At 43.7% G+C, this 24926-nt stretch overlaps 1 protein-coding gene across 1 annotated transcript in view; it reads right to left on the bottom strand.

The window, feature by feature from the left end:
• cacna1bb (calcium channel, voltage-dependent, N type, alpha 1B subunit, b) overlaps nt 1–24926 on the bottom strand; it is a 120870-nt gene that overhangs the window by 35665 nt on the left and 60279 nt on the right. Inside the window, exons 10-25 of the mRNA XM_062559039.1 lie at nt 23176–23265; nt 20944–21165; nt 20719–20831; nt 20500–20612; nt 19848–19979; nt 12124–12196; nt 11750–11867; nt 11411–11478; nt 11129–11235; nt 9746–9808; nt 5953–6720; nt 4517–4722; nt 4052–4187; nt 2803–2932; nt 2388–2447; nt 1789–1895 (exon numbers count right to left, since the gene is read on the bottom strand). Of these exons, the coding sequence (XP_062415023.1) occupies nt 1789–1895; nt 2388–2447; nt 2803–2932; nt 4052–4187; nt 4517–4722; nt 5953–6720; nt 9746–9808; nt 11129–11235; nt 11411–11478; nt 11750–11867; nt 12124–12196; nt 19848–19979; nt 20500–20612; nt 20719–20831; nt 20944–21165; nt 23176–23265 (2506 nt within the window). The remainder of the gene's footprint in view (nt 1–1788; nt 1896–2387; nt 2448–2802; nt 2933–4051; nt 4188–4516; nt 4723–5952; nt 6721–9745; nt 9809–11128; nt 11236–11410; nt 11479–11749; nt 11868–12123; nt 12197–19847; nt 19980–20499; nt 20613–20718; nt 20832–20943; nt 21166–23175; nt 23266–24926) is intronic.

The raw sequence follows: 24926 nt of genomic DNA, 5'->3' as shown, positions 1-24926 counted from the left end.
ACTGAAAGCTTCATCCTTTTGCAGCCTTATTATAATTTTAGTATTCAATAAAATAAAAAGAGCTTTTTATCTACGGCTCACTCTCCTTAATATATTTCAATCAGCATCGTTATACTTGTGCATTTATTATGGACTGCAGCACTCATTTCATTTGTGTTAATGGATATCTCAAACACCATCTACTCTTCTAAAAGCCTGTGTCCGACTAAACGGTAGGTTTCTGATTCACAGTGCTGCCACGCTATGAATTATGTATATTGTTCCAACGAACACGTCTAAAATATATGCAACAGTTGGAAAACAGGTAAATGCACTTGTGTAACCCGATTGCAGATGTAAGACAAACGCACTCACATAACATGAACAGAGTAAATGCCCAAATCTTTGATCCTGACTGTGACAATGATGATAAGAAAAGTAAATGACAAAATATGACATTTGTTCAAAAAATATGGCTGAGAGAGGGACGCTGCTGCAGACGCATCAATGAACTCCGCAAATGACACAGGCTAAGATGGAGATGAAGGAAAACAGAAGACAAAAAACGAAAATAAACGAGGACATGGACAAATACACAGGCAGAGAGAGCAGGCAGCATTACCCCATAAGGCTCCTGAAAGCAATCCGAACCAGAAAACCAAAGAGGACGGGGGAAAAGTGAAAGAGAGATAACAGAAACAGTCAAAAACAGATAAAAGACAGAGAGAAGCATCAATCCACAGCTGGCGAAAGAGAAGAGATCTGAGCGACAAGAAGCAGTACAAAGAAAATACACAGGGGACTAACTGTGGACCAACTGTCAGGACAGACTAGCGGATATACTGTCTGGGAAATATCAGTCAGCGCTGGATGAAACAGAATATGTAATCACCTTCTTACGTCAGGGGCCAAAAATGCAGGTCTGTAAGCGTCGAGGGGCTAATTAACCGCCTTTATACCGTGGCTATGGATAACATTTATTTCCTACCGCCTAACAGGGCACTTTAAGCACAGATGTTATCAGTTTAATATTCTTCAAGGTATCATGAGCTGCAGGTTACCAAAGCAACAATACTACCCCTTCTATACACGTTGCCTTAAAGTAACAGATACCAACCGATTGAATTCAATACCAAACATGTGAATGGAAGCGGTGGGTGTCCCCCCCCCCCACAGGTAAAAATATATAATATATAAAATATTATACATATAACAATCTATTAAGTGAATGTGTTTATTGGACCAAATACAAAGTTGCTACTACTGAAGGCCCTGGATGCCCACATTGCACCTACAGCAGCGCTGCTCAATAGGTGGATCACCAAGGCAGCGCCGGTAGATGACCACTGATTAAAAAAACGCCTGTTCGAACGGAAACTAATGCTAATTAGCGATCCTTGCTTACTAACGGACACATTTAATTTCATTCAAAAGCAACCCTGCAAGTCATCCCGAGGAAAGTAATGACCAAGAATCTCTGGAATGGTGGTGATGGTTCCCTCGCTTCTGACAGACGAGAAGCTTGTTGTTTTTTTTATCTCACTTGGTTTTGCGCTGACGGCATGCAGTGCCGTTGTTCCATTTGGGTTAGCGCTACTACTGGCCCCCGCCCTATTTGGGAAAAAGACACTAGAACGCCCCAGGGTGTTAGCATGCTAGCCTGCTCCAGAGAAGGTGACTAGAGTGAAGGTAACATCAGTTTCAAATACCCTAACCCAAGACAACCAGCCATCTGTTGTGGTGCGGTTGTATCGGTCCCTGCAGTGAGGAGAGGGCAACACTCCACAAATAAAGGAAATGTCGACTTACGAGCAGGCAAAGGCCACCAGAGCTCCGCTGACCACAATGAAGTCCAGAATGTTCCACAGGTCACGGAAATAAGCGCCAGGATGGAGAAGCAGTCCCAAGTCAATCATCTTGAGTCACAGAAAAAATATAACAGAATCGTTTTATAGCTGAAAATGATAGCTGACATTTTTGTGGTTTCACGACCTATTTTTAGAACCCTTTTTCCTTCTGAAAAGTCTTGAGAAGACCTCTGGTTTTAATATCTAGTACCTTTCCTTTTCAGTCCCGCAGTGCATTCATTATCTAATGCATTCGGAAATAGGACAGAGTGTTATCACTGCTGAGAAATGTAAAACCACAAACCCAATTAGCAATGCCAGTGAAATGACAGGGCTGTTGGCTGTGTGCAATGAACCAAGCTCAATTGGCCTGAAAATGACTATAATCCTAAATCCTAATTGGATGAAAAACATGCTGTTGAAACCATCGTGTTATGTAACTTAAACTTTGAAAATAGTTTTCATTTTCCAGCACATTCATCCCAGTTTTTTGACCGGCAAATTACCAAAACATTCCTTAGGTCAAATCTGAGTATCCTTCCATTCTTTCAGCCCCCTCACCTTAATCACCATCTCAAAAGTGAAGACCCCAGTAAAGACATAGTCCAGATACTTGAGAATCTGCAAAAACAGAGAGCGAGACAATATCCTCTGAGTTGACTCATCAGAGACAGACTTCTATTTTCAGTTTGAGACCCTTAGGAAGCTTGTGTGTGTGAACGGACTAGTTATGCCCGACATGTTCTTCTGCCCTGTCAGAGGTCACAAGCTCTGTCAGCTTTGCAACCAAAATGAAAGAAAGAAAATGTCCCCCGGCTCCTGGATACGGGCAACCCGTCGAGCCCCGTCAGGAAGGACTTAAACAGCCCAAATGAAATGTGCTTGAAGTTGTGTGAACTGGGTGCCTGACACGCAGTGTGTTTGAGGTGCACTTGCAGATGTTTATTCATGATGTCTAGATGTCCGTGTAGCTCACGTTGTTGCGCGGCGCGTTAGCTTGCACTGGGTCCTCGGCTGCCAGGGCGATGCTGCTCATGGTGATGACCATCAGGATGCACATTTCAAAGTAGCGCAGGTTGACCACGTAGTGACACAGCCGCCGCACACTGCAAGACCACACACATAAACAAATGCAAAAGTACGCCTTGAGTTGCTCACTAGGTTACGTCCTCCCATAACACTTGTATCCCTCTGTGTCAAGTCAACGCACCAGGTGGACATCAACATCAGGGTTACCAAACAACTCCAGGACCTCTATGTCTTTTAATGGAATCTACATGTAATGCTAAATCTGCTGATCACCCTGAGATGCTTATCCAGCCGTCACACCGACCCTTCATTCTGGCTTAAGGTCTGAGGTGCTGGCGCTCTTCCCAACTGCTTAACGCTCAGCTCCAAACCATCCCAGTGTGCGCTGGAGGTGATGGTCTCCAGCCAACAGAACTACATCGTCAGCATAGAGAAGAGACACTGCATTCACAGCTCTCACCCTGGTTATACAATGGCAGGATCTGCCAGAAGATCTCTGAAAAGGAGAGTTCAAACGTGTCTCTACTATGTCCCAGAATGCAGGGACGGATCTTCAAACCTTATGGACAAGCAGATGTGCCGCAAACTGATCCAACTCAACTCCGCTCTTGTGTCGGCAAAACTGGTGGAACGACTATGAAGTCGATCCTCAAAGCTGTTCATGTACCTTGTGTTTAAATGTGTAACTGCATAGAAAACAGTCAGAGCCTTCACAGTGAAAGTATTCACTGAGGGAAGTATTTGAACTAGTCACTAGTAAGCAGAAACAGAACATCAGGACTGATCCCAGAACTGTGCTTGGAGTCCAGCTCAAGCTGATGTCACTGGTATCATCAGCGGTACCAGCTTTGTAAATCACAACCAGAGAGAAGACACTTCACATCCCTGACTACGACCCTCTGAAGCCATTTCATATTACTAGTCATCTTTTCTTCTTGCTTGATTTTGTAGATTTTTGCCAATGCACTGAAATAACATAAAAATAATAATGGTATTTTAGACAGTAATAACAAAGGATGCATGAATAAGCAAAGCATTGACTGCAACATCTTTGGATTCACCCCGTGCTCTTGGTTCCCGTGGTGAAAAGGTCTGATCATGAAACGGTTTTATGAAGTTTCCGTTGCCCTTCATTTGAATAAAACTATTAATATTAGTCTGTCTCCCCTCCAAGTCCCTTCAAAGTTATGACTTACGGGTTTGTTTGCCCGAAGATGAACATGGAGCTGTAGGGAAGGATCTGCCGAGGCCCATTAGCTGCGTCGTCCTCCTCATCCTCCAGGTCTTTCTTCTCCTCACTGAGTCCAAAGTTGTCGCAATCAATGTTGTTCACTGGTGTGGAAAAAAATAAACGCACTCAATAAACCACGAGGCACAGATTCTATGAAATTGTTTCATGATTGCATTTACTTTCTTCATCCTTTAAAATAGATCATCAATAATTTCATATTTCTCAAAAAACAACATGGTTTTAGAATGAATTATTACTTAAGATTTTTACACATTCATTTCTTTCGGGAGATCTGTAGATTTGCTGGAATTTTTTAATTAGCTTTAATTACCCTTAATGACTAATCACTAGTGGAAACCAATGACAATGAGGTGTTTTAATCCGTTACAATGTGAATGATGTTTGAAAGCTTAATATGCAGAGTCCTCACCAGGTATGATGGTGGTGTCTCCGGGCGGGCAAGTGACGGTGACAGGGATGATGATGGCGTTGCTGTTGAGGCCCGCCTGGCTGGCCCTGGTGGAGTTCTTCTGGTTGTCGGCATCCTCTTGCTTTTCTCCCAGACTCCGGCCACTCCGCATCGGCTGCAGAGGACTGGAGGCGAGGCCGTCCTCCTCCGAATCCGTCTGCCTGTCCCTGGGGAAAGAGATGTGCGTCTTATCACGCGCTTCATTATACTCAAACGCTTGAAACATACAGGATGCTTCGAGCATTTTCTGACAAATGAGATCCATACGAGTAGGATTCTGTCCTCCTGGGAAACAAATCACAATATAAGTGGCAGCAGGCTGCAAGATGGTGTTTACTGTTTCTCCAAACACAGTTCTATTGTGTTTATGCACAAATAAAAACGGCTGCACGGATTAACGGATTTTGTTCTATTACCTAACAAGCCAATCAGAGTGCTATAGCGAGCGTTTGGATGTTTTGAAATGCCGCTTTTATACCACATAGACTCATATTTAAAACTGACGAGAAGATATAAAATGAAGCAAGACTCTGCAACTGTGGGTCTGTTTTCTGGGTTCACATTTATTCAGACAGCAACTTTGGTGGAATGTTGAGAGCTTTCAGGAATTGATGTCACATTTCTGCTGTGCTCTAATTCGTCTGTTGGGGGGGATTTTATAAGAGCTAAATATCGTACCTTAATGCTGGAATCATTTTCCCTCTTGGAGGCCACGGAAAGAAATTGAACACAAAACACATCACCACCGTTTCAGTTGATCTGCTTTCTTGTTAGCCAACAACCTCACTAAAATAACTTCTTGCTCTACTATGTCCACCACCGATTCCCAAACCATATCTGCTTGATTTGTATGCTGACCAGGTATTGTATGCTTATTTTTCCAACCTTTTAATTTGAAAAAAAAAGAGTGGTGAGAGGCCACCACAATAGTTCAGCACACCATTAGGTAAAAATCCTGTGAATCTTCAATGTGAAGTTGAGAGGAACTGCAGGTGTAGGTTCATTGCTACGAGCTACCCATTTTACATTGTCGTTTAATACATTGTTATTATAATAGTGATTATAGTCACTTTAAGTGGTAAATGAAACGTCTTCCGTCTACTCAAAAAATGCTTTTTTAACACTACATGTCATCATTCACCCATTCATACAATGAGGACAGGGACGACCATGCAGTGGTCGTGATTGAAATATGACCCTGCTCAACCACTCAGTCACCGTCGCCACAAAGAGACGCCAATCAATTGTTGTGGGACCAACTTCTAATGATGTGCGTCTCTCGCTAACTTCAATACCATGCCACACAACAACACGAGGAGCAGTGCTACACGATGGAAACGGGGTGCTGCACTGACAAACTCCAGTGTGATTTTGACTTATTTTTGTGCAGTCTTTACCTGTGACCTTTGGCTCCATTCTTGTTCCTCTTACAGTCGTCTCCATCCAGAGTGGACTGAGCTCTGACCATACGAGAGCAGCGCCCCTTTCTCTCTCCATTACTGTCTCCCCCCCCTCCTCCTCCTCCTCCTCCTCCTCCTCCACCCCTCCGCTCTCCCTGCGCACCGTTGGCCACCAGCCCGTTTCCCTCTCTTGGTGCACGATGGGAGTGATGGTGGCGGTGCCCCCTCTCTTCTCCCCCTGCCCGACCGTCCTTGGCCTCTTCCTCGGGGGAGCCGGCCTGCTGGTGGTGCCGCTGTCCCGGGCCTCCGTCGCGGCCGTTGCCGCTGTCCCGTCTCCTGTCCCTCACCTGGGCACCGTCGCCGTTGTGGTCTCTGCTCCGGCTGTGATGGGTGTGGTGCCTCCCGCCGCGGGCTTCGCCCCCATCCCCTCTCTCCCCGTTCCTGTCGCGGTGCCGGTGGTGCTTCCTGGGGTGCGAGTGGAAGTTGTCTCCCACCCCGTCTTGCCGGGGGTTGCCGGCTTCCTCCCGTGGCGCTTCGGGAGACCTGCTGGGTTTGTCGCCGTTCTTGGCCTCCACCACGAGCGGCCGGTCCAGGTGAGTCTTCATGTCCGGGTGCAGATGGAGCGTGGAGGACTTCTGGAGGCGTTCCTCCGGGTCGAGCTCGTTGAACAAAGCCTCGCTGCTTGTCCTTATGTTGTGTCTCCTCAGCTGGTTGGTCCTCTGCTCCCACACTGACATGGCCTTAGCTGAGCGCTGCTGCTCTTTACTGCACAAATAGGAGTCAAAGCCACAGAGAGGGATCATGGGAGAGGGAAAAACAAGGACATTTTATATGATTCGCCTTTTTTTTTTAAACTTTGTTTGGGTTTCGGGAAAACAACACCAGCCACGGCTTCATCCATATCCACGCCGCAATCTTCTACAAATAACACACATGTTTTCTTCACCTCATCAAGTCCATAATTGAGTAAAGTAAGTTATAGGTAAGCCGACACGAGGTGGTCTATGGATGCATCAGCACAAATGTTCCCCATGGTAAAGCTTTCACTTACCATGCTTGAGGGTTGTATGAAGAAAGTAGCTCACATCCACCATACACTAAGATATGAACACCTACTCTAAAATGTTTGTCTACAACACCTGCTGCTTTGATGACATGACCTGATCATAGGATGGTTGAGTCGTATTTTGGGTCCTTGATATTTGATATATGATTATTGGTATACTTTGATACAGAGTGAACAATTTAATTTTAGTCCTGTGGGATATTTCATTTTACCAGTGAATACTGACTGGATCTATTTATAGAAATGCTTTTAATTGAATTCACCTCAACCTACTACCCAGTGGGTGGTGTTCATGTCAAACAAATGTCAAGTTGTTGGTGTCTTCTCCAGAGAATCTTATTTCTGAACAACTCATTATTTTGAATGATGAAAAAACCCAAAGAAAATTAAATTGGCAGTGGTTTCACACCGCATTGCATGGCCACAATCTACCATGAGCATCCGCCTAACACTTTCTAATCAATTAAAGATTAAAAAAAGAGAAGTCTAATTATTGTCAGAAAATGATATACCGGCACAATTAATTAAGCATAAGCTATTAAACTAAAACTCAATTAATCCCTTGTAAGAGAAGATGTCATGGGCTGATGGAAAACATAGAAGTGCACAGACGATGTTTTTAACCGTCTTTATTGTGTAAAGAAAACACACAAGGTAAACATGCTCATTTTTGTAATGTGTTAACTGCGTTAAATGTGTAGTAGATTTTGTATCATCTGCAACTTTTGGCACTGCCTGACACGCCGTGCGGCACATCTCGGTAATATGGCACACAAGTAAACTAAATTGAAATTTTTCACTAATTCTATTTGACTCAGGTGATATGGAAATGGCACCGATACGACCAGCGTGCTGTGAGTGATGGTCAATCCTCACAAGCAGCCTCTTGAACCAGCTGGATCCTCGGTTCAGAGCAATATGGTGAGAGATCACATGAATGGGTGAAATGGGATTTATTTATAGGTCATCCAGACGCCAGAATTGATTTTTCCATTGTATGTTTCTGCAAACGTTTCATAAGTACGTTTAATATCAACCTTGTATGAACCGACAATGACACATGGTTGAAACAATGGGTTTGGTTGAGGTTGCTTCGGGAGGAGTAGACAGAATAACTCCTAAAAGAGAGAAGACACACAGGACACAGGACAGGTATGCACGAACAGGTGAGCAGCAGACACACAGATAGCGCTTAGATGTTCACAGAAACAGAAAGAAAAGTGAAGGACAGCACCACAGAGTGAGTGAGTGTGATTTAGTGAGATATACTGAGAAAGCACATGTACACAAAAGGCACTTACAGCGACTCCCAGCAATACGTGCGTGTCATTGCAAACAGGTGAGGTGCTAAATAAGCGCCTGCGGCCTTTCATCTGCACTCTAATCTGCAGGACAGCAGATTTTGGCCTGTGCTCCCATAGTGTCTTTTTAAGTGATGTCCTGGGCGTCCTCGGTAACAAACAGACTTTAAATCCCAAACTGCCTGCGGTGATGGAAGTATTAAAGGAAATAAAACATCTATACACCAACAATCCACATCGGACGGCATGGAGTGGAGAAGGAGAACCGTAGCCCCCCCCGACACAGAGGAGCTGCAGCCATCAACCAAGTACCCAAGGGTTGGTTAAGACTGTGTCCATGTAATCGCGACTTAGGCTTCAGAGGACACCCAGAACGGACTCACAACTTATCTCCTCTGCGAGGCCCTTTGTGATGGCTCAGAATCCTAAACACATTTCACTACAAGCAATGAAGACATTTAGTTTCATGAAGGTCCAGAGGAAAAGTGGAGAGGAGAAAAGAGGAGAGGCCAGGGAATGAAAGACAAGTGGAAGGGAGGAATACGGGGAAAGACACTAAAAGAAAGAACGAACGATTGCATCGGACAAACGTGTTCAAAAATGTGAAGCCCGGTAGGGTACGTCTGGAATTCAGCCAAACAACTTCTCTCTCGATCTGGTAGATTTATTTGTCAGATCACAGGTCAAGTGTCAGCGCTGCGTTTGCAAAGGCAGGAGCAGTTCTGTCGGCCCGCCGGCCGGAAGAACAACTGACTGACATCAGGAAGAACATCATGTTTTATCACTTTCGTTATATATAAAAGGAAAGATTTCTATTGGCCCTAAACTGGCGTTGACGAGGAGCAGGTCCTGCCGCCGCCACACAAGATCCAATCACATCCAATGTGTGGTCTCCTAACATTAATGTAACACAATGAACAAAGCATGAGTGTTGTATGGTGCTTGGTGTGTCTCTAACTCTCATCCTTATCAGATCCGTGTCTGCCTGGTTGGCACTTTCTGCTTTGCCCTCTGACCTTGCACTCCTCAACCAGCACAAGTGACCGTGACTCCCTAAATGAGCACTATGAAAGAGCTTTTGATTATCAGAAACAAACCAAGGAAGGAGGTGGGGAGAAGAGACAGGGAGATCAACAATGTAAACGAGAGGAAAAGAGAGGATGATGGGAAATATGATGGAGGAGACAGGAGAGGAGACAGTCAAAAGACACGAGAAAAGGAAAGAGAATGGGAGAATATATGATATTTGAGGAGAACAAGCAAGTAAAGGAGCACAAAATAAGAAAGGAGGACACAAGGAGAGGAAATGAGGATACAACAAGTAGGAGATACAAGAAACAAGGGGTGGCGAGAAGAAAAGGCAGAGAGGAGTAGAGGAGAGGAGACAAGGAGGAGAATATTGTAGCAGAGAGTGATAACTCACTGTGACTGAATGCTGTTGATGGACGACCTGCGAGAGAGTGCATCTCGATTTTGCTTTACAAAACTGTACATGCAGAACAAAAACAAAAGAAAATTGAGACACAATTGAAGGGGACAGGTGGACTGTCAGTCTGTCTACCTGTCCCCTCCTGTCTTACAATACAGGACTAAACTGTGCAACATGTCAACAACAGCAACAAAAGCGTGTTTGTCGGCAGAGACATTTCTATAATGACAAAAAACTGAAACTGAAAAGAGGTCAGGAGTTTCATTCCAAAAAAAGCATTAGTTACTGATTGAAATTATAATTTATTGTTAAACTGTAAGAGTTTTAATCATGATTAGATTGAATTTTTATAGGGATTAATTAAAAAATGTTGGAAGGGGCGTCGTCATTTTGTAATGAAACCCTGTGTTTTTTTTTATCTGAACAGCAAACATAATACACATAAAACAGTTTGTTTACAATAAAGTGTTGTCACCGTTCAACGTACAAATCAAAGTATGCACAGGAACACATGAACTATAATGACAGTGAAAAGGGGAAAGACAGGAATGTGTGGCACAAGCTTCCTACAGACTCCTTCCCAAGTTGTCAGTGATTACTAGCTGCTGTTAAAATAGTGATTTACTTAAGCAGGTTGCACCCTTAAAACCTTTAGAATTTAGGAATTAATAAATGTGTTGCTGGGAAAACCAGGATTAACTCTCTGCATGCTGAAGTATGTTTGTTTCAGAGTAAGTGGACTTGAGTTTCGAAAGACTGTGTGGAAAGTTGACTTGACAGCTTCTTCTCAGAAACGTTTTTTTTCACACACACACACTCATATTTTTGGTCGTTTAACATTTGACTACTTAAACTTATAATACCTACTTGGTAGTTAGATAATAGAGACGGCTGAACATGAAAAAGAGGAGGAGAAACTAGCCTGTCCTCATACCCTCTAATAAAGACACTTATTGACCTTTCTCTTGGTTTGTGCACTCATTTAAAGGGCAGCCATGATGTGTTACTGAAGGCTTTTGTATGTTCACTGCGACTGCGATCCCCAGTGTGTTAAAAAGTGACACCAAAAAAGTGACTAGTGACAAAGCGTCCGTATGTGACGAGTTGGGGAAACTGATTTGTTTCTGTGAAATAAGGAACTAAAAGATTACACGACAGAAATTGAGTAACTACTATTGCATATGGTGGAAGCTCTTCAATTACTTCCACTATTAAAGAACGTATAGAACAGGTTTAAAAAAAAGAGCACCTTGCATTGTGGGAATAAATGAGGCAAATGCAGAGAGACATTTCAGACTGAGAGGAACAAACACAGGGACAACACACTGAGAGACAAATGGACATCCAGGTACAGTGCAGAGATTGTTGGAAACTTACGCCGTGATTGAGATGTTGGCTGCAGATATCGGGCTGACTTCTTTCACCTCCAAAGCCTTCTGCAGGGCGAGCTTCTTATTGGCGGCCTCCTCCTGCTCCTCTTCATCCTTTAACCAAAGAAAGGTTAAAGACATCCACATGGGCTTCCAGGAAAATATATCACACGTTGATGCCCTGTGCAGATGCAGGCTTCGTTTGTTTGTTACACTGAGAAGTAGACGTTATTGGTTCTTTTGTGTTAAAATTAAACTAAAATACAACGTTCAGACAGTCTGACCCTACCTTAGTCAGCTCCTGTGCATTAGCGAGGTTATCCACAGCAATAGCCAAGAAGACATTCAGGAGGGTGTCTGAATAACAACAGGACTCAGGAGAAAGCACAGATCCTTGGAAAAGGTCCTTTTATCTGATTACATCACTAATTCTACCTGGGTTTTAAGATCTGGAGATATTAAGAGTTCCACAATGGAGCAAAGATGAACTGCAGTTGATGGATGATCTGATCGCACCTGCAAACAAAACGAATGCCGTTGTCGACCTGAAACCACGTCCACGTTTTGACCCGGCTCCTCCTGAGTCGGACCCGCTGCTGTTTTAATCAGGAGCGGTCAAAGAGGATACAGTTCCCGAAGAGCGTGAGGACGATGAAGTAGACGGAGGAGAACATGCCTCGGCGAACGCCGCCTTGAGACTCGATCCCGTGGTACATCACGGCGTTCCAGTCCTCGCCAGTAAGTATCTGAGGAAGACACGAGAGTCGGTGCAAATCTGTGTTGAATTAGATGACTTTACCGAGTGAAGGGTTATGAGCGCAGACTAATTGAAGGATTATCAGTGAGCTCCTTAAGGGACAGAAGGTACGCAGACCAGTACTTCCCTCTAATTAAGAATAATCTTCCTTTTTCCATAACGTCAATATTCTCTCATTTATTCAGACAATATGAATTGCCCCGGGTTAGTGTGTCTGTGGAGGTGAGTGTGTGGGCTGGTTTTACCTGGAACACAGTGAGGATGGCTGCTGGGAAGGTATCAAAGTTTGTTGTTGGCGTCTCATCTTCAAAGTTAAACCTAAAAGAATCAGATTTAGAACAAATAATGAAACAGTAGCCCCAGACAGATGTCAATGGCATCTAACGGCAGGTCAGTAGAATCTACATTTTATTTGTTTTTAAATAAAAACGTTAAGAAGCCACTTGGCACAATAATATTAGGAGCCTGTTGCTGTCCAATCCTTGTGTTTCTGCTTAGGAGAAAATCAACCAAACCCTGTGAGGGGAAGATGCAATGTTTCTTATTTCTTCTTTTTCTCCTTGACTTTTATTGTCGATCCACAAGAACCAGGAGGCTTATATAATCTGGCTAAACTGCTGTGTTGTTCACCCTGTCGGGCCATCTATCTGCTGGTAAGGACACTTCCCACAACTCAATGAAGAAAAAACAAAAAATAAGACATCAGTAGTAACAAATCAAGTATTCTTTACCACGATAAAAACCAAATAAACTTTTTCTCTGACACCCAGTGTCAATCAAAAAAGCCTAAAGGTATTAGATAAATGAAAATAGAACCAGACAACATGTTCTCAACTTCAAAAAATATCTAAAACTAACATCAGCCCGCTCAAAGACAATAAAACAACACAAGCATCAGGTTTTGTGAAGATTCCTTCACAGCTTCAGGGAGAGACTTCAAAGATGAAGGGATCGTCTCGTATTGATAATGGATGAGACAGAAGGGGGTGGAGAGACATGCAAGCAGCTGGAAACACCAGTCACCAGGGAGCCACAGCTCCAACTTTCAAGCTCGAAACCCGCTGCTTTCGGAACTCGTGACATGTGACGCATGTCCCGGGGTCAGCTGACCCACAGGGCATGTGGACCACCGAACATTTAAACAAATACAGCCACTCTGGACGGATGCCCCGATTTATAAAGTTACTCTTCTTTTAGGTTCCTCACCTCAGTACTTGCATCATCTTGCTGCCTCATATGAATACTTTTGGGAAGGGCTGTGTTTTCTAAAAAACTGAATGTTTTGTTCAGTCAAGGTCTCTGTCTGTTCTTGCCTATGGAGACGTTTCATTCAGTCACTTAAATGCCATCACACATCAGTGCTGGGACATCTTGCTCTAATCATAAGTTACTAAAGAACTGAACACTAAAACACCATTCCGTGAGCTTATGTACTTCAGCTATTTCACAATACAGGGAAACTGTCTATAGCAAGCAGGCATAGAAGTAAAGAAAACAACAGTACTTAAAACTTTGCTGGCACAAAACCTCAGAATGTTCCATGAACTGTGACAAAAACAAAGCCCACAGTCATTTTGAAAAACAAATTACAGAAAATACCAAATGTGATGCTGCTCTGCAACTGTTGTTTTCCTTTGTGGTGACACCAGAATGCAAAATAAGTGAATGGCCAACCACATCGATGTGTCCTGTTGGTGTACGGCTGGATGTAAGATTCCAGGTACATCGATGTTTTGGACAACCTTGTGTTTCCATTGTGGTAAGAGCTTGTGTCCAGTTCTTTGTCGTCTCAACATAACAATGCTCCCGTGCTCAAAGATGTCTCCATTAATAAATGGCATGGCCAGTTTGACTCGTAGTCCACATACTTTAGGCCATGTGACGAACGAGTGGAAGTCCAATAATCTCTACCACCACCACGGATCCGTCTGGCTCCGATGTGTACTGCCCATGCATGAGGGAGGTGAGGCTGGGCGGGAGTGAGGGAGAATGGGGGGATGGGCTTTTAATTTAATAATCAATTTTCTCCATTTTGTGTGATCCTATTTCTCTCTCTCTCTCTCTCTCTCTCTCCCTCTGTGTGAGTGCAGAGCGTGGAGGTGGGAGCGATAGCGTTTGTAGTGTAGATCTGCCTAATATTTAATGCGTTGAATTTAGAAGTTTTGTGTAGAAGTGTTTTGTTGGGTAGTGTTCCTGTTGTGCGCGTTTTTGCAGCCGATCAAGTCACGCTGATCGGCGTGCTAAACGCAGCCATGGACCTGACCCGACTAACGCGGAAGCACGGCGTTAAGGTTCCGCCGGGCTTCTCCTGCTCGGTAGAGGACTGCAGCCTGGCCGTGGGAGAGATGGTCGGTCACGGCAGCGTAAAGTCCGCCGCCCGCATGAACAACGCGGTGGTGTTGTTTGTAGACAGTGTGGACAAAGCTAACATGGTGGTGGAGAAGGGGATCGTGGTGAATCAGACGCGCGTGCCCGTTCTGCCTCTCGCCACACAAGCGACCCGAGTCACGGTCTCTAACGTCCCCCCGTTCATCGGAGACGAGATGCTGACCAGAGAGCTGTCAAGACACGGGAAGGTCGTGTCTGGCGTTAAAAAAGTGACATCAGGCTGCAAATCTCCTCTCCTCAGACACGTGGTGTCGCACAAGAGGACGCTGTACATGCTCCTCAACCAAAAAAACGAGGATCTCAATGTGGTGTTTAAAGTAAGGGTGGATGGTTTTGATTATTTGGTTTTTGCCAACTCTGACAATTCAAGGTGTTACCGGTGTGGGAGGGAGGGACATCAAAGCAGAGCATGTCCAGAGAGGAAATCTACTAGTCACAACCAAGGGGGGCATGAAAGACAAGAGGGGACAGTTGGGGTCCAGCAAGGAGGTGAAGAAGGGACAGATCGAGTCCAGGAGAGTGTGGCGAGTGAGGGGGGTGAACGTGGAGTTCAGCTGGTGGAGAGAGGGACTGGTGGAGTGAAGGACCTGACGGGTGGGGCCCAGCAGGTGGGGCAGGCGAATGACGGAGTGAATGAAGGGACGAGTGAGACCCCGCGAGTGAGGCAGGCGAATGATGGAGTGAATGAAGGGACGAGTGAGACCCCGCGAGTGAGGCAGGCGAATGATGGAGTGAATGAAGGGACGAGTGAGACCCCGCGAGTGAGGCAGGCGAATGATGGAGTGAATGAAGGGACGAGTGAGACCCCGCGAGTGAGGCAGGCGAATGATGGAGTGAATGAAGGGACGAGTGAGACCCCGCGAGTGAGGCAGGCGAATGACGGAGTGAATGAAGGGACGAGTGAGACCCCGCGAGTGAGGCAGGCGAATGATGGAGTGAATGAAGGGACAAGTGAGACCCAGCAAGTGGGGCAGGCGAATGACGGAGTGAATGAGAAAATAGTTGGGGTCCAGCAGGTTAGAAAAGGGGGTGAAGGGAGGCAAGAAGAGACGGGAGGGTGTCTGGAGACATACTTTGAAGGGACACTGTCTACTGATAGTGAAATGGACATGGAGGGGGGAGAAGAAAGTTTAAAAATCCCCCTCCTGAAGAGAAAGACGGAGAGCAGAGGGGGCTCTCAAGCCAAGAAGGGGTCAGGGAGCAGAAGGACAGGGGGAGCAGCAGTAGCCGATTCGGCTATGGAGCAAGACTCTGCGGACAGCGTCTCTTCTGGCGGGACGGCCACTAATTGCTACAGCGTGGGGAGGGTGAAACTCTTCCTGAAGACCACAAAGAACATGAAGGGGATACAGCTGGAGGACTACTTTCCTGATATGGAGAAATTCAGGCGTACTGCTCGAGAGGGCGCAAGTAAACGAGGGAGTTCCCGCTACACCCAGCAGGAGGTCTTCCGGCTACGAAAGTTCGTCCAGAGGATCAACGAGAGGGCTGCCGTGGATTGAGTGGAGTACCGGCTGAGAGGAGGAGCCAGTGACCAGACGAACCTACGGTTCATCGACAAAGTGGACGATTTCTGTGTGCGTCAGTGCTGCAGAGGAATCTGGAGCTGATTGGCTGGAAGGAGATTGCGTCTTCGCAGAGTCATTCTGTGTGTTTATTGGACCTTTAATGTCAACATGGAATATGTTTTTGTTTGTGTTTGTTTTTTTAAGAAAATAAAGGTTTTTGAAAAATCAAAATCTCTCTCTCTCTCTCTCTCTCTCTCTCTCTCTCTCTCTCTCTCTCTCTCTCTCTCTCTCTCTCTCTCTCTCTCTCTCTCTCTCTCTCTCTCTCTCTCTCTCTCTCTCTCTCTCTCTCTCTCTCTCTCTCTCTCTCTCTCTCTCTCTCTCTCTCTCTCTCTCTCTCTCCCCATGCTTCTCCCTGCTCCATTTGTCCCTCTCCGCCCTATTGCTGCATCATCCATCATCCATCACCCTACCATGCTCATCTCTTCATCACTTTGTCCACATCACATGAGCCTCTGACTCTCCCCTCCCTTCCTGCTCTCTACCATTTCCCCCACTCGCCCTGCACCCTCTCCTCCTTCCTTGGGAATTAGCGGGCCCAGTGCGGGGGGGGCGGCGGTGGTTTGCCGCTGCGCCTGTGTGCACCGACCTGTTTTCTCTGATAATAGGGATTGGGAGCGTGCTGCTCGGCTTCCGCAAATCCACCGGGGACTTCGTTAAATCAATACTGAAAACAAGAATCATGGTGAGGCCAAACCCTCCTGCAGCTCGCGCCGTAGCCCTTTCCATGTGTGATCCTTCAAATAATAGCAGCGGGTTTACAGTGTGTAGGTTGGTAAACGCTCGTCTCTGAGAACACACGGGCATGTGCAAGAGGTTTTGCGATAGAGGCTGTATGATATTGAAATAAAAAAAACAGGCATACTAGTGACCATTGAATTTATATACTAATTATACGTTAAAGGAAACGATTACAATTTTAATTGTCATTAATCTCATGATTGTTATTCATTTAAATTCAATAATTCAAAAGTGATGTATTGCACACTATTATTTGTGCAAACACTTAAAACAAATAAGGTGCTTTTTAACAGCGGTATTACTTCTACACAGTAGCAGTTAAAACATTTCTTGTGTTCTTGTCTTTTTGCTATTTGCCTGAACCAGGGCATCAACATTGTATCTAGTTTGTTTTAGAAAAACTAGGTACCCTCAATCACAACATACTGGGAAGTTCACAATTATAAATCGTTTTTCTTTGAATTTCTGAACAGATACCAGCATGATGTGTCTCTGATCAGAGTGCAGCTTAAACAGTATATCAATCAATAATCCTTATCAATAATCTATGTTCCGCATGAAGTGTCCCCTCTAGTGGTCCAGCACTACAGGTGGAACTCCAAAAATTAGAATATCGTGCAAAAGCTCATTACTTTCAGTAATTCAACTTAAAAGGTGAAACTATATATATATATATATATATATATATATATATATATATATATATATATATATATATATATATATATATATATATATATATTTATATTACATCTATAATCATAAAATTATATCAAATAAAGGCTCGAAATATCTCACTTTGCATGTAATGAGTGTATATAATAGATTAGTTTCACCTTTTAAGCTTTTGCACGATATTCAAATTTTTAGAGTTTCACCTGTATGTACGCAGGTGGGATTTACTGTGCAGGGACCTTTTAGTCACTTTCAGTGATGCAGGTTATTAATAACGTTCTTTCAGTTCTATTAATTTACAGTGAAAATGTCCACATTACGGTTTGAGACCTTTCTCGTGTTGAACAAAGTTCCATGAACCATATAATCAGATTTAGCAGTAACATTAAAGTTGGTCTGAATAACCAGTTGGTTAAATGATAACTGCTTTGAAATTTGATGAATGCCCTGGGGACAAGCGGTGCCTTAGAAGACAAGTCATTTATTGTGGGGGATGAGGCCTGTTATTACTCGACTGATTATTATTATTATTATAGAATATCATAAGTACCATCATCATCCAGTTTGACCAATTGTAATGAAATACATACAATTAAAAGAGTCAGATAAATCTTAATTTGTTTAATTAGCTTTATCATTGTAGGTCACAATTTCCTGTATGAACTAATTATTTTTCATTTAAGATGAATCCCGCCACTTTTTCTTGATGGAGTCTTTAAAATGTCATGTGTAGTGGGCATTCAGAGTGAAGCTATTTATTTTTTAGGCCGCACTGATGCAAGGACTGAGCTATGAATATGAAATGCCATCTCTACTGTTTCTGACAGAGTTAATCTACAAAGACGGTCTGCACCTTTAGAGCCAAGACTACAAAGCAGCAACCAAAAGAAGAAAAGAAAATAATGATTATATTACAGTCAATCCTGAACGTTTCTTTTGAGCTTATCACTTTTTTTTTTTCCAAACAGTCGATGTCCTGTGAGTCTCAGCGGGGAGATGGTCGCCAGCCTCAAGCTGTCTATCTTTTCAATTCTCACAATTTCACCAGGAGATTACACTGCGTGTTTGCAGAGCAGGAACATAATCTCTGTGCCAAAAATAAAATCGGAATATTAGAAAGCTTCTCTCCTCATCCTAATAAGCCATTTTGTTTTCCATTTAGAGTTGAAAGTCTATTTATCTTCCTGCGTTTCATGTAGTTTTGATCAAACTCAACATTTTCTGAATCAAAAAGGGACATCATGAGCAAGTAGACGAAAAGAAGACTGCCATTTTGAAATTCAGAAAATGAAATCGTTTGACACCTGTGTACATTTTTAGACTTCAGGGTGAAAATGTAGAACATGTTCCCGGTCTGATGTGTTTGGATCGCTGGAAGCACCACGTGGACGTCAGACCCATCTCACACTTGTCCATCACCAGAGAATAATGCCATGCAAATGACGGATGTGAGGCTCAACGCCATGGTTACAGCCTGCTTCCTCACAGACAGACGGTATTGTGATGCCATGTTTGTGCAGTCGGAGGAGACATGACTTCATGTGAAAGGGGCATTTTATCAGGGAGTGTACACTATCTGTCATGGTGGTGACAACATGCAACAACACACTCTGGTGACTCCAGGCTTAAACCACCAAGTGGCTCATTGATTCATTTGCTTCAAGTAGAAGCACATCAAAATCTATTGTGTACAACACATGAAGGTAAAACTTAACATGCTGTTTTAATTATTGCTTTACTAAAAGACACAATCCTGTAGTATCGTGGTGATCTCAGATTAAATTTGCCAAAATAACTACATTGTGTAGTATGCAAGCCTGCCAGCTTTTCCAGCTATTCTGACCAGCTGCACACCGGATATATGAGCAAAAGGGTCAAAGTGCAACAAGCAATGTCACAATTAAGTAGTTTTTACCAGTTGAACGCAACAGTTCGTACTGGGCGGCTGCAGAATGCACTTTAAATAAAAATAATAAGTAAGCAACTTGGAAACCAGTGACGGGCTGCATCATCTGAAGTGTAGGATCCACTATTTATATCATAGTTGGGAATGTAAATCAGCGCATAGCATCGTCCATTTGTGCTTTTATAACAAACTCTTGTGAATCCGCCAATGACAGTATAAAATTGAGGATTTAGTTCCTTGTGAATTTACAACAGCGCTGCACAGGCTCAGCTTTCAGGGGGCTCAGATGCACCAACAGGCTAAAAATAAAAGAACTACACGGATGTGTAAAGCCTGGAGAGACAAAGCGTGTGTGTCAGCTGAGACGGACAGGCTGAGATGCTAGGCCTTTGATTAACTGCGGCCGGCCCAGATTAATGAGGTGTTCCTGCCATTACAAGACATGGAGCTGCTGCTGAGAGGGATATCAAAAGGGCCACAGTTGGTGCTGGCTGCTCTGCCAGCAACCTGCTGTGTCCTCCCGTCTGTCAACACCGCCTCGCCGGCCCGGGGATCACACACCGGGAGGAGGGTCGGGTGAAGAGACGGATGCAGGAGAAGGGGACAGGATGTGTGTGGGTCTGTGTTTAATAGGTGGATAAAATGAGTATGAAAGAGGGGTCAGAGAGCAGCACAAGTAAGAGAGATTACTCACTGTCCTCCGAAGAGCTGCATGCCCAGCAGGGCAAAGACCACGATGAAGAGGAAGAGGAGGAAGAGCAAGCTGATAATGGACTTCATGGAATTGAGAAGGGACACCACAAGGTTCCTTAACGAGTTCCAATATCTGACGGAAAGCAGCAAATGCAAAGAGAGAGAGAGAGAGAGAGATAGAGAGAGAGAGAAAGTCACATTTTTGTTTTTGCTGTGAACAAACACACATTTTGATTTAAAAAAAAACAATACAGAAGGACGCGAGGAACAAATGAAAATTCAGGCTGTAGGTGGCAAAGAACAAATCAATGCGTCAGGGTCGATAGCTGCCAGTTACAGTGAATCACAGGACAGACAATGAAAAGAAAGGATTGCCAACAAACTCTAAGAGGATTGTCAGTTCAGAGGGAAGAGAATTAAGACCTCTTGCTGCTTTAAAAACATTGGAATTTAAGAAAAGCATTCATACAAAGCGCTTAATACTTGTTCTAGAAGTTTGCAAGTGGTGAATTCATTCATGAGCGTGCCTCCTGAACTAAAGGCGTAGGCCAGAGGTTCAGGTTGGTTTCACAGCGTGGACACGTGCGGTTAGGTGTTAAATTCACACTGCTGATCCACATTGATTGCACGTGTCTGTTGAGAATTGAACTCACTTGGTGACTTTGAATATCCGGAGTAGTCGCAGAGCTCTCAGTACACTGATTCCAAATGAGGCCCCAGGTTTAATCATGTCCCAGATCACCTCACAAATACTTCCCACAATCACCTAGAGAGGAGGGCAGAGGGCAAATGATCACCTGTTGCATTTGGCTCACTTTCACTTAGCATCTAAACAGAACATAAAATCCATACATAGCCCACATTAAACTTACCCCAAAATCAAAGCAGTTAAAGGATGAGTGGAAATAATTCCTCGCTCCGAGGCCATACATCTTCAACGACATCTCCGTCAGAAACAAACCCAGGAACACAATCTCGGCCGTGTCTGTTTTAAAGATGGACGAGGTAGCAATGGTAAGAGAATTTTCTTTTTTTTTAGGCAATCGACATCATCAAATGTGATGGGGTAGTAGTGCGTATCCGCATGTGTGACCTACAGAGGGCTGTTGTGAGCCAATCGGGTTGGTCATAGTGGACTATGGCCACACAAAGAGTGTTGAGGCCCACCAGGCACAGGACGATCCAGTAGAAGCTCGGAGCTTTCACCATGCGGCGGATGAAGAAACGCGTCCTTTTCTCCTTACGCCGGAAGTAAGAGGAGCTATCCATCTTACCGCCGCTCTTCATGCTAGCCCGACCAAACGGAGAGCCGGGGGGAGCTGAAAGTGAAGATGAAGAGGTGAGTTTTCCCCCTTTGTATATATTTGAACTTAACACCAAATACATGACTGCATCAAGGTGAGAGCTAATCCCAGTAAAAAAAACAGATGTTCAGCTGCTCTGATACCCTTCTCTTGTCTGAACCATGAATGTGAAGGAGGTGGTTGTATTAGTTTAGCATAAATACTTAAAGTAGGGGTAAACAACCAGCCTGGTTAGGAGGAACAATACGTTTTTGCTGGCACTTCATTCTGGTGCAGTGACTTCCAAGACCTCCACAAATCCCCCAAAAAACAATTTGAACTGGGATAGATTTTTCTTCCTCAATGTAATCTACAATTGATTGTATATTACATCTTCCCTTTCAGTTCCAATTACAGCTTCCTTATGTGTTTTTTCCAACTGCTTCTTCCACAAACATAATAATGTGCGTTGCAGACTCTCTTTCAGCCACATGCTAGTGTTCAGGGTTTCCCCGGTCAGAGGAAATAAGTTCAAGGTGGTACAGTGTCGTAGGGCAGGGATCCATTCTACGTCACATTCGCTGAGAAACACTTCAAAAGGGTTCTGGCCAAGATAAAAGTAGCATTAGCTACCCAAGTTACAGAAACACATTTTTCTTTCAGCTACGCATTACCAAATATTCACCTAATAGCTTTGTGCCCCGGGACTACAGGCATCATGTGTGAAATGAGTGAAATGGGGGACGCAAATTGACCATGCAGAGCATCTATTACCATGACAATTCGTTTTACGGAAAACAAACGTGAGATGAGATCGAAAAAAAAGTAGAAAAGGCCAAACAAAGGTTTCAATTACCGTGCTTCCAACCCACAGAAAAGCAATTACTTGTTGTCTTTGTGTGGGACTATGGAATCCAGTGCTATTGAAAATATCTTGATCATAGACACAGAACGGAAGTAGAGCAGACGTTGCAATGTAGACTGAGCGTGGTGGACATCTTTATGTTATACGACCTTTGGTAGCGACTTTTACAAGCAGTGAAGAGCTGTCAACCATTCAAAAAACCTTGGAGTGACATATACGTTGTCGGGGGTGACCATACGGCCGACCGGGCAAGTCTGGCATTTTCGACTTTTTTTTTGCGTGAGAAAATGGATGTGTATGGATGTGAATGTGTGGGAGGCGTGACTAAAGACCGAAATGAGTGACTGTCACGCTCAATGCGCCCTGTGAAGTAGTAACACCAGAGGGAGGAAATTTGTAACATTTAACAACTTAATGCTTCATCCATTGACTCTTGTCACGGTGTAAGAAAACATACTGCTTTCCCATGTTAGGAATTACGCACGCCGGAAATAGCCAGCTAATTAGTGAACTAGCTGGCATCAGGCCAACTAGCCAACTTTTTAATCCTTCCGTGCCACACAGGTTACAGGAAATGAAGGCCGGTCGGGGTCCACGCGCCTCTGCAAGGACAAGCTATCAGGCTACCTAGCCAGGCCTCTTTCTCCAGGGCGGTGTACATTCTCTTCCCTGCAAAATTAGTACAAACCTTTAAAGGACCAACTTACATATGTTGTAACCATAACAACTCCCATTTTCTTTCATATCTGGGAAATTACTACGGAAAAACGTCTGTTCAAATCCTGTTATATTTCTGTGGTCTCATTCTAATCAATTGCAGGTGATTCTCTTGCCATTTTTTAATTAATTAATTAATTAGAAAAGTTAATTATACTTCTTCTCCCTGGAGGGGATATGCTTCTACAGCAGTCAGTGGGCTCACATTTAGGTTCTGATCAAGTTAATGCCGAATCTGCATCAGTCATTTTTATTTGGTTGGTGCAAGATTTTTCACAATTTATTTTCCACCACAGAGTTGACCTGACGTGCTAATCCGATTAAATGGAGACCAGAGAGTCTTCTGTTCATTGGAGGAGTCAGGCCGTTGTGGTAGTTGTTATTGTAGAGGGTCGACTCTGTGAACAGGCGGCATGTGAAGGTCAGAAGTGGAGTGCTCGTGGCTCTGGATGAAAAAGACTTACGAACGGAGGAGATGTCTGCAAAAGGATCCTCGCCCTCCTCAGCGCCGATCAGGTCGTTTCTACCTTTCTTCACTTTGCCTCGTTTCAGGACTGTTAAGAGAACAGCACACAGAGGGAGGGCAGAATACTTGTCTTAAAATGTAGTACAGGGATCGAAATAGAAGGTTTGCAATATATGGATGGTGATGTTGTGATGCGGAGCTTTATTCTTCAAAATAAATTTATGAAATTCGAGATGTCAATTACAGCATGAAAAACTAGCGTTTTTAAATTGCATTTCAATGGAATCGCCATCATCCACTCACATGGTGTACGTCCATGTTTGTGTGTGTGTATGTGTCAAAGTGGAGGTTTGAGCTAATTTGAATCCCTGAATAGCAGATCATAGATCATGTTTTTCATTTGGAGATTTTACACCTTCCTGCTTGAAGCCTGGCTTGGAATGAAAAACTGACAGCTCTGTGTCGCCGGAGTGTTGAGCTCCTTCTCCAGATCTACAACCATGCATCTCAGCTCCAAAGGGCAATTTGGAATTGAGCGCGTGTTATTCTATTTATTCAGGGTTGCAGCAAGGTCTATTTTAAATCAGATGATAAAACTTTAAGGAACCATATGACGGAAATTACTGAGTGACGCTGAGATAGAAAAATGGCAGGTTATTTTTTTTGAAGAGGCATAAACTGATCTCAGAACGGCATGTAGCCGTTCTGAGATCAGTTCTGAGATCAGACCCGCCTCCTCATCCATAAATGCAAATTCCATGTTTTTTTTCTAGCTTTGTTAAGAAATGATCACAAGACAGAAACTTGAGAGTAGCACATCGTCTTATATAAAATGATGCATCTTTTTAATCTGGGTAATTTCCTTCTTTCTCACTTCTCACATATTTGCTTACATGGCCTGAAACTGGTCATTTGGCCAATTGTTTGATTAACTACCACAGCCAGTCTGACTAATCAATGGTAATAAAGTATGTATACGTCCCCTGACTCATTTCATTAAAACGTCACTGTAAAATGGGTCTCAATTTTTTTTTTTGCATGCTCGACACATATGTTCCTGGCTACTGTTAGAGCGTTGTCATACAACTCTGAATATCGACATGTTCCATGCGTCGTATGAACAGCATGTCAGTCTCAGTGATTCGCCATTTTCTACTAACATAAATGAATCATAGTGTATTTTCCTTCATGATCTAATGAAAACGTTTGTTTTGAATATGACTAATACTACTACATTTTACAACATTGCTCGAGTCTTCAGGGGAAAAACACAGTCGTAAAATATATTAATGGGATTTGCAAATTGATGAGGATGCGGGTCCATGTTCATTCTTGGTGCTCCTGAAATTACTTCATAAGATGGAGATTTTTGCAGGTAAGTCTACTGCTTTCTTTTGTTCAGTGCTTTTGAGGTTTTCTTTTTTTTAAACAATATTATCCTATATAGTATAATGAAGAAAAACATCTCCAAATTAAATATTCAGCCATAGGGATAAGTTCCTTAATTTGAAAAATAAACACATTATTTTAAAATCCCCTCTAAGTCAGTCAGCAATGATTGGCACTTTGCTCCACTATTCACACCTGCCACTCATCTGACGGTCAACTCCATATTTTCTGCTCTAACAACATCAAGGTGCTTTTCTTCGGCTGTGGACTCAGGCTTTTTAATCCCTGATATGTAACTAAATGAGAAATATGGCAACTGAGTGCTGCCATGTTAGTGGAATATTCAGCAGGGATGTAGTT

The sequence above is a fragment of the Pungitius pungitius genome, chromosome 18 (assembly GCF_949316345.1).
Source record: "Pungitius pungitius chromosome 18, fPunPun2.1, whole genome shotgun sequence".
Taxonomy (NCBI): Eukaryota; Metazoa; Chordata; class Actinopteri; order Perciformes; family Gasterosteidae; genus Pungitius; species Pungitius pungitius.
This window is presented reverse-complemented; position numbering and strand designations above follow the sequence as displayed.